Source organism: Podarcis tiliguerta (assembly GCF_965153285.1).
Source record: "Podarcis tiliguerta genome assembly, chromosome: 2".
NCBI lineage: Eukaryota > Metazoa > Chordata > Lepidosauria > Squamata > Lacertidae > Podarcis > Podarcis tiliguerta.
The window spans coordinates 9,392,323-9,404,480 of NC_139535.1; the positions used below are offsets into that span (position 1 = coordinate 9,392,323).

General features: G+C 44.8%; 1 protein-coding gene across 2 annotated transcripts in view; it reads right to left on the minus strand.

The window, feature by feature from the left end:
* Positions 1 to 8,287, minus strand: part of LOC310670550 (zinc finger protein RFP-like) — a 37,272-nt gene extending 28,985 nt beyond the window's left edge. Inside the window, exons 1-5 of one of the 2 annotated variants that reach the window (XM_083426065.1) lie at positions 7,790 to 8,287; positions 5,230 to 5,325; positions 3,711 to 3,941; positions 1,631 to 1,653; positions 1,004 to 1,122 (exon numbers count right to left, since the gene is read on the minus strand). In XM_083426065.1, the coding sequence (XP_083282191.1) occupies positions 1,004 to 1,122; positions 1,631 to 1,653; positions 3,711 to 3,941; positions 5,230 to 5,325; positions 7,790 to 8,215 (895 nt within the window). In that variant the 5' untranslated portion in view covers positions 8,216 to 8,287. The remainder of the gene's footprint in view (positions 1 to 1,003; positions 1,123 to 1,630; positions 1,654 to 3,710; positions 3,942 to 5,229; positions 5,326 to 7,789) is intronic. The other variant, XM_083426064.1, reaches the window with a different exon arrangement.
* Positions 8,288 to 12,158: the final 3,871 nt, after the last annotated feature.

Sequence of the window (12,158 nt, forward strand, 5' to 3'; positions counted from 1 at the left end):
GAAGCATAGGCAGAGACAGAGACTGACATCGTGATCCAAGAAACACCCCAAGAACCAGATTCCCTCTCAGATATCGCATCCAGGATTTGGACATTCCTCTCCTTCATCAGAATGAAGGGGAGTGAGAGAGAGCAGGAGAGGAGAGGAGAGAAATTCCCCTCCTCTGACACTCTCTGTGTAAAATTGGGCATGCAAGGCTTCAGAGGTTTGGGGAATGAGAATTAAGAGAGCAGCTATGGACCCTTTGTGCCCTCAAGTTGATGAACTTGGAGAACTGTTATAAAGGAGATATAATGAAATTCAGTTACAGGGGATCCAAGGAAGTCTGTCATCAATGTGATGAAAGTTGGATATTTGAAGAGATAATCTTTTCCCCCCTTTCTTCTCTTGTGTGTTTATTGTCTATTGTAGTGTGGTGTGTTTGCGCCCCTCTCTTTGTTGTGTATTTTGTTATGTTATTTTTGTGATAAATGTTGAAAAGCAAAAAAAAAAAAAATTGAGGGTTAGAATTGGGGAGAGCGTCAGGGCAGACCCACCAGGAGATGGATCAGGCCTTTGTTCTAATGCTGGGATCCAAGCCTGAGGAGGAGGCAAAGAGCGGAACAGGGTGTTTCAAAATGCCCTATTTTACTATCCATCACAGTTTGAGATCCTCCAAAAGGGCCACCCCAGATTGGGGAGATGGGTGACAAAATGAAAAAGGAAGTTCTGCATAACTGTAAACAGACACACATTAGGCAGAAAATCGTGGTCTTGCTATGCACTTTGGTTCATCCTCTCTTTGCGGTAGCCACCATTTCTCTCCTCCGACCCCCCATGCACCAGAGTGACAATGTTTTGGGGGCATCCTGGGGAAAATTAAATGATGGCTGCAGCAACAGGAAGGCAAGCATCACAGGGATACCCCTGTCTGCAGCAGGAACAAAACAAAACACAATGCAATGCTCAGTTCTGGACTCATTATAACGCCCCGCATAAAATCCCTACAGCCATTTTTCATTACCTTTGAATTGCTTCCTAACACGTTCCAAGAGAGGGCTTATATCACAGAATTCCGAGATCCTTTTCTTCAGCTCTGGAGGGAAATCCAATGTCTTCTCCACTCTCTCTCTTTTCTCATACCTGGTGAAAAGAAAAACAATGTTAGTCCATTCATAGAATCGTAGAATCGCAGAGCGGAATCTGACCTTGAGGGTCATTTAGTCTAGCCACCTGCAATTCAGGAATCTCAACTAAAATATCCATGACAAGTGGCCATCCAACCCCTGCTTTAAAACCTTCAATGAAGGACAGCCCATGACTTCCAGAGGGAGTCCTTCCACTGTCAGAAAGCTCTTTCTGACGTTGAGTTGGAATCTTATTCCTTACAATGTGTATCCATTGGTTCAAATCCTACTCTGTGGAGCAGGAGAAAACAAGCTTGCTCCACCTTCCATGCGACAGCCCTTAAGGGTCCTACAAAGCAAAAGAGAGACCTGATGCTTACCTATCAAATGCTGTAAGGCTCCACACCTCTGTGTGTAGCCTCTCCTAAAGCAGACCCCTGAGGGCCAGGTTTTATGTACTGGGGTCCTGGACCTTTTCTGACCTCACAGAGTGATGCTAATGGAAATGAGCAGGAGCCACTTACCTCTGCAAGGTGCTTCTCACATCCTAGAGGGAAAAAGAGGACACAAATCATTGCACACCACAGACCACACTAGAAAGACCCTTCAAACCCTGGAATGGATACGCCTGGCTCTCTGATGTCAGTCTGCCTGGCACACACCAAAGTTTTGGGTAGGAATGGCTGAATCAGTCAGTTTTGGTTTTCTCAGTTTTTAATTTTTCAATCTTAAGTTCAGTTATTCACATTTCCACATTCATCAGCAATATAGTGTGAACTTTCTCCTTTTATGTGCATTTCCCATCCAATATACACATTTTATAAAGTAATTTTATATAATTTGATTAATTGCTGCACATATTACTTGGCTGGAGAACTCCACTGGAAAATCCAGAGAACTGCAAATGCTGATGGGTGGCTGTGATTCAGTCTGCTTCTTGAGCACAAAGGGCAAATGAGGAAGATTCATTTTTAAGTTTGGGCTCAGTGGAATCCCCCCATACCTAGTTTTCAGTTTTAACTTCTTAATGTGCATCCAGTTTTGTGTGCTAAAAAACTCCCTCCTAACACATATTTCATTATGCCATTCAGACATCAGTAGGCCTTCTAGGACACTGTCCCAAATAGTAAAACCCCCAAATTTTAGCCAAAGCAAAAGTTTACTGCACAGAAAAATTCTACTTCCTGTGAATAAGTGTTTTTTTGTTTCCAGGTGTTTGTGTTCTGTCAAGTGCACTTCATTTGACACTCTCTTCTCCCTTGCCATGTACTTGAAAATCATATTTGAGTGTAGAATTTCCCCTCTGATAGTGCATTATGGTTAAAGTGAGGGCCACCTGTTTTCTTAGTTTCCCATGGAGGATATCTTCACAAGCTAATTTTATTCATTCATTATGTTTCTATCCCATCTAGGCTGGCCTTGACTCAATAGCCAAAGAGGAGCCATTTAAAGAGTGCAAAGTGACCTGCTAAGCTGAACAGAAAATAATATAGTGCAACTTTCAGGGTTGGTGTGTTGTGCGACAAGCACACAGAGTGCAATGAGACTGTTTGGGGGGGGGGAGGCTCGGTTAATTTCATTGTACACAGGTTGTACATTGACAATAAAGGTATATTAATATTATTATGCAGTAGGGAAAACAGAAAAGCACACAAACAAAATCTCTCCCGTTTTGAAAATGTGCATATGGCCATTAAACCTTCTGTGCAGGAGAACTAAAAATAGGCCTCTGCTTTACTCACTGAGATATGCTGAGCCACAAACACAACTCAGACATTCAAGTCCCAAGACTGTGCCCCATTTGATGGCACATGTACCCTTGGCAGGTGATGTGTCCAAAAAATGTACATTCTATGGTAAAGTATGCATAAAATGAATTTCTGAATGCAAATAGCATAGAAGAATGAAGGGGGGGAATTACAGAAGATTGCTTTGAAAAAATATATCTATTGGGAGAAATTGCACGCCTGGTGAAGATGATCAGCCCAGAAGCTGAGGAGTGGAATAAAAGAGAAGTTTGGTAAAGAGAAGGGGTCATGACTGAAGTAGACCTCAATGCCTGTCTGGAGGACAGAATTTTTTAATCTGTTTGAGATCAATAGACATGCTGACAAGACTTTAGTTGAGTCAATATGATATACTAGCGTGAAGGAGCTGCAAAATCTGTTACTCCAAGTGGCTATTAGCGCTGGGTGACATTTGTGAGTATCTCTGTACACTTGGTTTCACATCAGCCGCTAAAGCAATGGAAAACTGTTTCTGTGGGTGGTTGTCCCATGACCCACCATTTACCATTTCAAAACTGACTCTGAGTGAGAGAAGGTGGGGCAAAGGGAAAAGGACTAAGGAGAATGCAGAAAATCTGGGGTGTCATTCTGGAGAGAGAAATCTTTAGCAATGAACAGAACACCACATTCTGCTCCATTAACACTGAATAAGCATCTCCAGTCTCCATTAGGGGAATAAGCCATACCAGTTCTCTTAGTTGCTCTTGTACTGTACATGAGAAACCTGCCTAGAAGCCCCATAAGCTGAGCCCCATAATGGTTTGCAGACAGCCTTGCCCTGGCGTGGAGCTTTGGGCTACTCCTGCCACAGTCTCACCTGCAGGAGTTCACTCGCTGGCTTCTGGCGCTTCTCCTCCATTTCCCGGACGATACTTTCAAGAGAGGAGAGATTTCCGGAGAGTGTGGCCAGGTGCTCATCCCTTCTTCTTGCAATCTCCTTCTCTGTCTCTTCTATCTCATTCAGCAGTTGTTTTTCTTTTCCTTCCAGAAACTGGCGCAGTTGTCTGAACTTCTCTGCTGTCTTCTGCCTTTCAGTTTCTGTTAATTTCTGCAAGAAGCAGGTAGAAAGAGGAAATGAGGAGTCTGGAATACTGTCAGTCTTTAGAACGTCACAAGGAGCGACATGAGAACTCCACAAGGAGGCGCTTCTAACTTTCCTTAGACATAAAATTGGCTGCCAGTGGCAAAAGAAGCTCTCCTCTTCAGACATTAAAGTAAAAGGGATGCCCTCTGCAATGCCCTTTCTGCTGCCATCCAGTTTGCTTAAAACAAGTAGCTTTTTTCTAGCCATGGAGGTTCCTTGCACATTTTTGGACCTGGCATAATCACAGTTCTAAAATATTCAGGGAGCCTCCATGGACATGAAACACTCCTTACTTTTAGACCTACTCACTTTGACAAGTAGGAAGGCAACAGAAACAGAGGAGGAGGGCAAAGCTGGCCTGCTCATCACCAATTCTTAGGATGGCCTGGGTTTCCTAATGTTGAACAAGAGTACCTTTCGTTAACATTTTTATGGTAAATCAGGATGACACAACTAATTTATGCTCAGTAGAGCTGGGCTGCCTCAGAGGGAAGAAATTCAATTCTGCTTGCATTCAAAGGTGAACTTACCTCATAACCACTTTCGGGCAGAGAGGAATGCAGACTAAAATACAGTGGTACCTCGGTTAAGAACAGTCCTGTTTACAAACGATTCAGTTTGTCAACTCCACAAAACCGGAAGTAGTGTCCCGGTTTGCAAACTTTACCTCGGCCTAAGAACGGAATCCGAATGGTGAAAGGGCCCTGGCGGCAGGAGGCCACATTAGGGAAAGCGCACCTCGGTTTAAGAATGGTTTCGTTGTAAGAACGGACTTCTGGAACTGATTAAGTTCGTAAACCAAGGTACCACTGTACAACAATCCCCTGAAATAAACATTCCTCTTAATTTCACAGTGTTGCCCTAGTCAGGTGATGTGTACAAAAAACGAACATTCTAATATAAAGTATGCATAAAATGCATTTATGAATGAAATTAACATAGAAGTATAAAAGGGGAAATGACAGAAGGTTGTTTTGATATATTGTTTAATATATAATATATTGGAGGAAATGCATTTGATAGATAGAGATGATAGATAGATAGATAGATAGATAGATAGATAGATAGATAGATATACAGATAGAGATATATGGGAAAATTCACACTAAAAGCTGATGAATTTTCATGAGGACTTTCCCCCCTCTTAATCACATGCCACTGTGGAAAAATGAGAGACAGGGAGAGGCTGGAATTGACAGATTTCTCCATCCATTCTCAGTCCTGACTCCCTAGTAATAAGAGTGGCACTTACAAGGAGGTCTTTGCATTCCTTTTCCAGGTCTGCTTGATAGGCCAGAATTTTCTCTCTCTCTTTCCTCAGAATCTCCAGGCAGCTACAGATCTCTCCCTAAAGAGAAAACAAAATCTCATGTTTGACAGAGACAGAGAGCATATGTGTGTGTGCCTGGGATTTTCTAGTTTTCTTATTTCATTTGTTCATTTTATTTGCGAAGGTTAATTGAAACTGTTGGGGAAAGAGTGTTTTGTATATCTGAATTTGACATGTAAGAACTGAAATCATACCAAACAACACAGAAATGTTCGGGGTCTTCCTTGCCCTCAGAAATTCCTAGTTTATGAATATAAGCATATGTGAACACATTGATACAACAACTACCAATTACTTGTGGGGCTAGCTTGACTGCCAAGATAGCGTTTGCAGAGCTTCTAAAACAGCTCAGCTTTGGTCCAACACACTGGACCAAATGCAAAACTTAAGCAAAATAAGCATGTCCTTAGAGCATCAAGGGAAGGGGGGCACTGAAATTTTCCATTGCCGGATTTACCAGGGACCATATTTGCCAGCTTCACTTACATTACACACACATATAATTATACACCCTATAATCATTATACACCTTAAGGCGCCAGACAAAAATGTCCCTCTTAAACAGGCCTTTGGCTGAATGATATCCAGTGCCTTTTAAAATGTATTGGGGAGGGGGGTATTATTGGGTTGATATTGGTTTTTTCTTTATTATGCATTTTGTGTTTCTATATTGCCATTTTATGTTGTGAAGCACCCCAAGACTTGCGGGTATAGGGCAGTATACAAATAATATTAAGTAGTAGTAGTAGTTGTTGTTGTTGTTTAGTCGTTTAGTCGTGTCCGACTCTTCATGACCCCATGGACCAGAGCACTCCAGGCCCTCCTGTCTTCCACTGCCTCCCGCAGTTTGGTCAAACTCATGCTGGTAGCTTCAAGAACACTGTCTAACCATCTCGTCCTCTGTCGTCCCCTTCTCCTTGTGTCCTCCATCTTTCCCATCATCAGGGTCTTTTCCAGGGAGTCTTCTCTTCTCATGAGGTGGCCAAAGTATTGGAGCCTCAGCTTCCGGATCTGTCCTTCCAGTGAGTACTCAGGGCTGATTTCCTTCAGAATGGATAGGTTTGATCTTCTTGCAGTCCATGGGACTCTTAAGAGTCTCCTTCATGGATCACTGCCTTGCCGTGGCGAAGGGGCTTGAATAACACAGAGAAGCTATGAACTATGCCGAGCAGGGCATCCAAGATAGACAGGTCATAGTGGAGAGTTTGGACCAAACGTGATCCACCTGGAGGAGGAACCGGCAAGCCACTCCAGTATCCCTGCCAAGAAAACTCCATGGACAAAGATAACAGTAGCAGGAGTAGTAGTAATAACAGAGAGTAATGTTATACATTAATCTTGGGAATACAACAGTATTAGAGTCTGGTAACTGGTAAACTGCCACTCAGCCCACTGAGGCTCATATCATTTTTCTTATTTGGTCATGTCAGCTGTTCAGTCATCCACTGAGAGTGAGTGCAGCAGCGCTTAGTACAGCACTTACAGATTTGGGGGGGGGTATTATTGTTTATATTTTGAATTAGATATATATGGGACCCTTTTTTTAAAAAAGTGCTGAGGGCATCTAAAGGTCTTCAGCCCTGAATGTGGGGAGATCCACAGGGCCTCCACCCTTCCTGGGACCTACTGCACAAGCTCCCACAACACCTCCAGAAAAAGTAGCTGCTGCCCCACTGCTGAAGAATACACTGTCAACAGGCACCTAGGGAGTCAGATCCTGGCGGTCCGTCCCACCAGCTGAGCCCATGTTGTCAGCTGCTTAAAGGTAAAGGGACCCCTGAACATTAGGTCCAGTCGCAGATGACTCTGGGGTTGCGGCACTCATCTCGCTTTACTGGCCGAGGGAGCCGGTGTTTGTCATGTGGCCAGCATGACTAAGCCACTTCTGGCGAACCAGAGCAGCGCACGGAAACGCCATTTACCTTCCCGCTGGAGCAGTACCTATTTATCTACTTGCACTTTGACGTGCTTTCAAACTGCTAGGTTGGCAGGAGCAGGGACCGGACAATGGGAGCTCACCCTGTCACGGGGATTCGAACCACCGACCTTCTGATTGGCAAGCCCTAGGCTCTGTGGTTTAACCCCTGTCAGGGCACTAAAGTGGCTTCCTGCCAGCTGCAGAAGACATGGACCTACATGGAATTAAGATGTGTAATGTTTTTATTATGTACACAGGAGGCTTGGGGCCTTGTATGTGTGTGTGTTTGTTGATCCTTTCTCAACCTGCCATTGTCCCAACACAAATCTGCACTTTTCATTTCAAAGGGAGCTCCCTTTGGCACCTGGCAGGGAGAGGAATAATTGAACTCCTTCTATCCTCCCAACCCAAGCTTCTCCTTGGTTGCTATTTACATAATAAACAAGCATTTAGATCATGTTCAGGCAATTATTGCCATGCCTAGTTTAGCCCTAAGAGTTGCAGAAAACCTCCCAAGAACATTCCACAGTTATTTCTCCCCCTCAAGATCCGGGGATCTCCTACCTTGTATTCCTCAAAAGCCTCCTTCAGAGGAATCACCTCGTGGTTTTTGTGCTCCTTTGATTTGTCACACACCACGCAAATGGGGGCTTCATCTTTCTTGCAAAAGAGTTTCAGGGGCTCCTGGTGCTCCTCGCAGACTCCTCCTTTTCTTTCTTCTTCTTTCCCTCCTTCATCTCTGAGATTCTTGATTAATTCTACGAAGTTTATCAGTTGCCGGTTGGGGATGAGGCTCCTTCTCTGGACTCTTTCTCTGCACTGAGGGCAGGAAGCCTCTGCCTCCGATTCCCCCCAGCACTGGATCAAGCAGGATCGGCAGAAGTTGTGCCCACACTCTGGGATGGTCACTGGATCCTTGAAGTAATCCAGGCAGATGGAGCAAGTGGCTTCATCACGGAGACGCTGGATGTGACCCCCTGCAGCAGCCATGGCTCCCTCAGGCAAAAGTCCCGAGTTAAGTTTCACTTTCTCAGTTTTCAGCTACTGGGAGTTTCCCTTCCTGGAAATGACTCAGTGATCACGTGCTCCTTATTTTTTATTTTTTATTTAAATGTCTCCAGGGCTGGGGGTGGGGCAGAGTGGTATTCCAGTCTGGGCTGCACTTTCTCTAGTGTAGGGATCAGCAAACTTTTTTAGCAGGGGGCCGATCCACTGTCCCTCAGACATTGTCAGGGGCCGGACTATATTTTGAATGAAAGAAAGGAACAAATTCCTATGCCCCACAAATAACCCAGAGATGCATTTTAAATAAAAGCACACATTCTACTCATGTAAAAACACCAGGCAGGCCCCACACATAACCCAGAAATGAATTTTAAATCAGAGGACACATTCTACTCATGTAAAAACACGCTGATTCCCGGACCGTCCACAGGCTGGATTGAAAAGGCGATTGGGCTGGATCTGGCCCTCAGGCCTTAGTTTGCCTACCCATGCTCTAGTGCTTGGAATAAACTAGTTTGGGTAGGGTTACCAGATGTCCCCGTTTCCCAGGGACAGTCCCCAGATTTGCAAATAAGTCCCTGGACAAATTCCATCCCTGGATTTCATCTAATGTCCCCAGGAAATGCAGCAGCGGCAGTCTCAGCAGCCTGGAGCAGTTGGCTCTGGCTGGCTTCAGGAGCCCATATGATGGTGATACAGCTTCCGGGCTGCCTCCACTTTCCCTGACCCCAGCAACTAAGCTGTACAGGGAGGCTTCATGCTGCCTATCGGAGCAGCCTCCCAACTCCTACTTGCGTGCAAGCAGGAGCAGGGCGGAGATCTCTCAGCTGTGATGCTGCCTATCGGAGCTTGCGTGCAAGCAGGGTGGGGCAGGGATCTCTCAGTTAGGCAACGGCTTATATAGAGCTCCACTACAACGCAACAGCAACCACTTTCTGTAACTATCCAATCACTGAGCGTCACTTTCAATCCCTTATTTGGACCTGAGTGAAAACTATCTACAGTATCCCCCCCTGCTGGCCCAGGGTGAGAACTTCGGTACATAGCATCCCCGGGTTCATTGGGGAAAAAATCTGGTAACCTTAATTGGGTGAACAAACTTCCCTGAATTTGTTCAAACATAATCTCTGAACTGTACCAGAGAGTGGCCCCCATAACCGTCGGCTGTAGTGAGGACTGAAGGTTTGCTCCCTTACAAGGCCTTCACCGGGCCGGCCTAGGGGGCAAAGCCCAGGCCCTCACACTCCCAGCTATAAAGGGACACCTGTGGCAATGAGGATTGGACCATCGGCTGTGGTGAGGACTGCAGGGCCTGCTCCCTTCCAAGGCCTTCAGCGACCGGCCTAGGGGGCAAGGCCCAGGCCCTCACTCCCATCTACTTATTTAGAGGCTCCTGAGAAGCCGAAGGGCCATCTGCTGCAGTGAGGACCGCAAGGCCCATTGGGTGGGGCTGGACTCACTGGAGTGAATTCTTGGGGATGCTGGGGGGGGGGGCGGCACCGGTGTTCTCTTTCCTCTTGCAGGTTGCCGTATTTTTCGCTCCATACAGCGCACCGGACCATAGGGCGCACCTAGTTTTTAGGGGGGGAAATAAAGGGGGGGAATTTCCCCCCCCCCAGCCCCAAAGAGCAAAGAAGCCAAGACAGCGAGCGGGATCCATCCCGCTCGCTGTCTTGGCTTCCTCTTTAGCCCCGTGCAACCTCTCCAGCCGGGAGAAGCTGCGCGCGGCTTCGTTTTTAGCCGCGGGGCTGGGGCGGGGGAAGATCAGGTCTGGGAGCGGCGGCAAGGTTGTGCGCAGCCTTGCCGCCGCTCCCAGAGCTTGCCGGGCTGGGGGGGGCGCTCCTAAGGCTTGCGGATAGCTGCCTGAAGCCTGGGGAGCGCAGCGGGAGTTGGCGCTGCGCTCCCCGGGCTTCAGGCTGCAGGCTGCTATCCGCAAGCCTTAGGAGCGCGGTGGGAACTCCTGCTGCGCTCCTAAGGCTTGCGGATATATGCCTGAATCCTGGAGAGCGAGAGGGGTCAGTGCGCACCGACCCCTCTCGCTCTTCAGGCTTAAGCGAAAGCAATGCGAAGCCTCCGGAGCGCGGAGGGAGCGCTCCCTCTGCGCTTCGGAGGCTTCCCCTTGCTATCGCTGAAGCCAAGGAGCCTGCATTCACTCCACAGGACGCACACACATTTTCCCTTTGTTTTTGTAGGGGGGAAAGTGCACCCTATAGAGCGAAAAAATACGGTATATCTGAGGCAAGAGCAAAAGGCAGCTGCTGCTGAGAATAATGGTTCTGATCCATCGATCTCTGGGCTATGGGCTCAGCACCCTCCTTCTGTGCCACTGTGCTGTGCCAGAGGGGAAATGGCAGGGTGGATTAGATTTAATTAGATTTATGTGGTGGTCGTGTCCAGAGATGAAAAAATTCTGGGACACGATCTATGAGGAAATGAATAAATTACCGAAAATTACATTTCACAAAAAAACAGAAACATTCCTTCTTGGGATCTTAACTGATAATATCCCAAGAGAAAGAATAAGTTTTCTACGCAGTGACAACGGCTAGGGTAGTAATAGCCAAGGATGACCATATACCAACTAGAGAAGAATGGCTACAAAAGTTGAGTTGACTTGGAACTCGCTAAGTTGACTGAAACCCTAAGGAAAGTGTCTAATAAAATAGTCCAGAAGGAATGGGAATGCTTAAATACTTACCTATCGAATCAAGGTTCAGCAACCAAAATTTGGCTGTGTCTAGAATAAATCCGTAAGTGGGAAAATGTCTCCTTATACCAAGATGAGGAATAGATTGAAAAATGGAGAATTTGTTGTAGTTATAGGAAATGAGCTGCTGTGAGGATGACAGAAGTCAAATTATGATCATTCTGCATTATATTTATGTAACTACTTTTTCCGTCTGCTTTGTTTTTGTATAACTTCCTTTTTTGTTTTTCCCCTCTTTTTATTCGTCTGTATAATTTGTTTTGTTTGTATTCACATTTGCATTTGCATAATAACCCAATAAAATAATTTTAAAAATAGATTTAAATCAAATTGATTTAAATCACAATTTAAAACACTAGTACATTGGTACCTCAGGTGACATATGCTTCAGGTTACATACGCTTCAGGTTACAGACTCCGCTAACCCAGAAATAGTGCTTCAGGTTAAGAACTTTGCTTCAGGATGAGAACAGAAATCGTTCTCTGGCGGCGCGGCAGCAGCAGGAGGCCTCGTTAGCTAAAGTGGTGCTTCAGGTTAAGAACAGTTTCAGGTTAAGAACGGACCTCCGGAACGAATTAAGTACTTAACCCGAGGCACCACTGTATTTACAACCAGATGAAGGTTTCGTTTTTGGAATAATAAATTTTTGGAGTAGTTTTTACAGTTATATAAAAAATTACTGATTTGGTTGTACTATTAGAAATACATAGACAGATAATTATGAAATTATTGTGAGGTTTAATAAGTTAACTGTTTATATTTGAACAACTTTTCTGCTGTACTCTATTGAAAGGAGAAAAATAATCATTTCCTTAATAAAAATTTAAACCATTTATTTAACTAAAACAATAACAATACAGCATATGCATCAATGTTTGTTAACTGATGTGATTAAACTTTTTTTTAAAAAAAACTTAGATTGAGTTTTAGCTCATATGAAAAACTTAAAAGAAATCCTTATTTCCTGTTGAAATGGAAAACTATCTTTAGAATGATTTTTCCTCCAAAAGCATTTTATTTTAAAAATCCAATTTAAATCAAGGAAATCTGATTTAAATCAAAGAAATTCAATCAATCAATATTATCTATCTATCTATCTATCTATATACTTTTTTATATACAGTGGTACCTTGGGTTAAGTACTTAATTCGTTCCGGAGGTCCGTTCTTAACCTGAAACTGTTCTTAACCTGAAGCACCACTTTAGCTAATGGGGCCTCC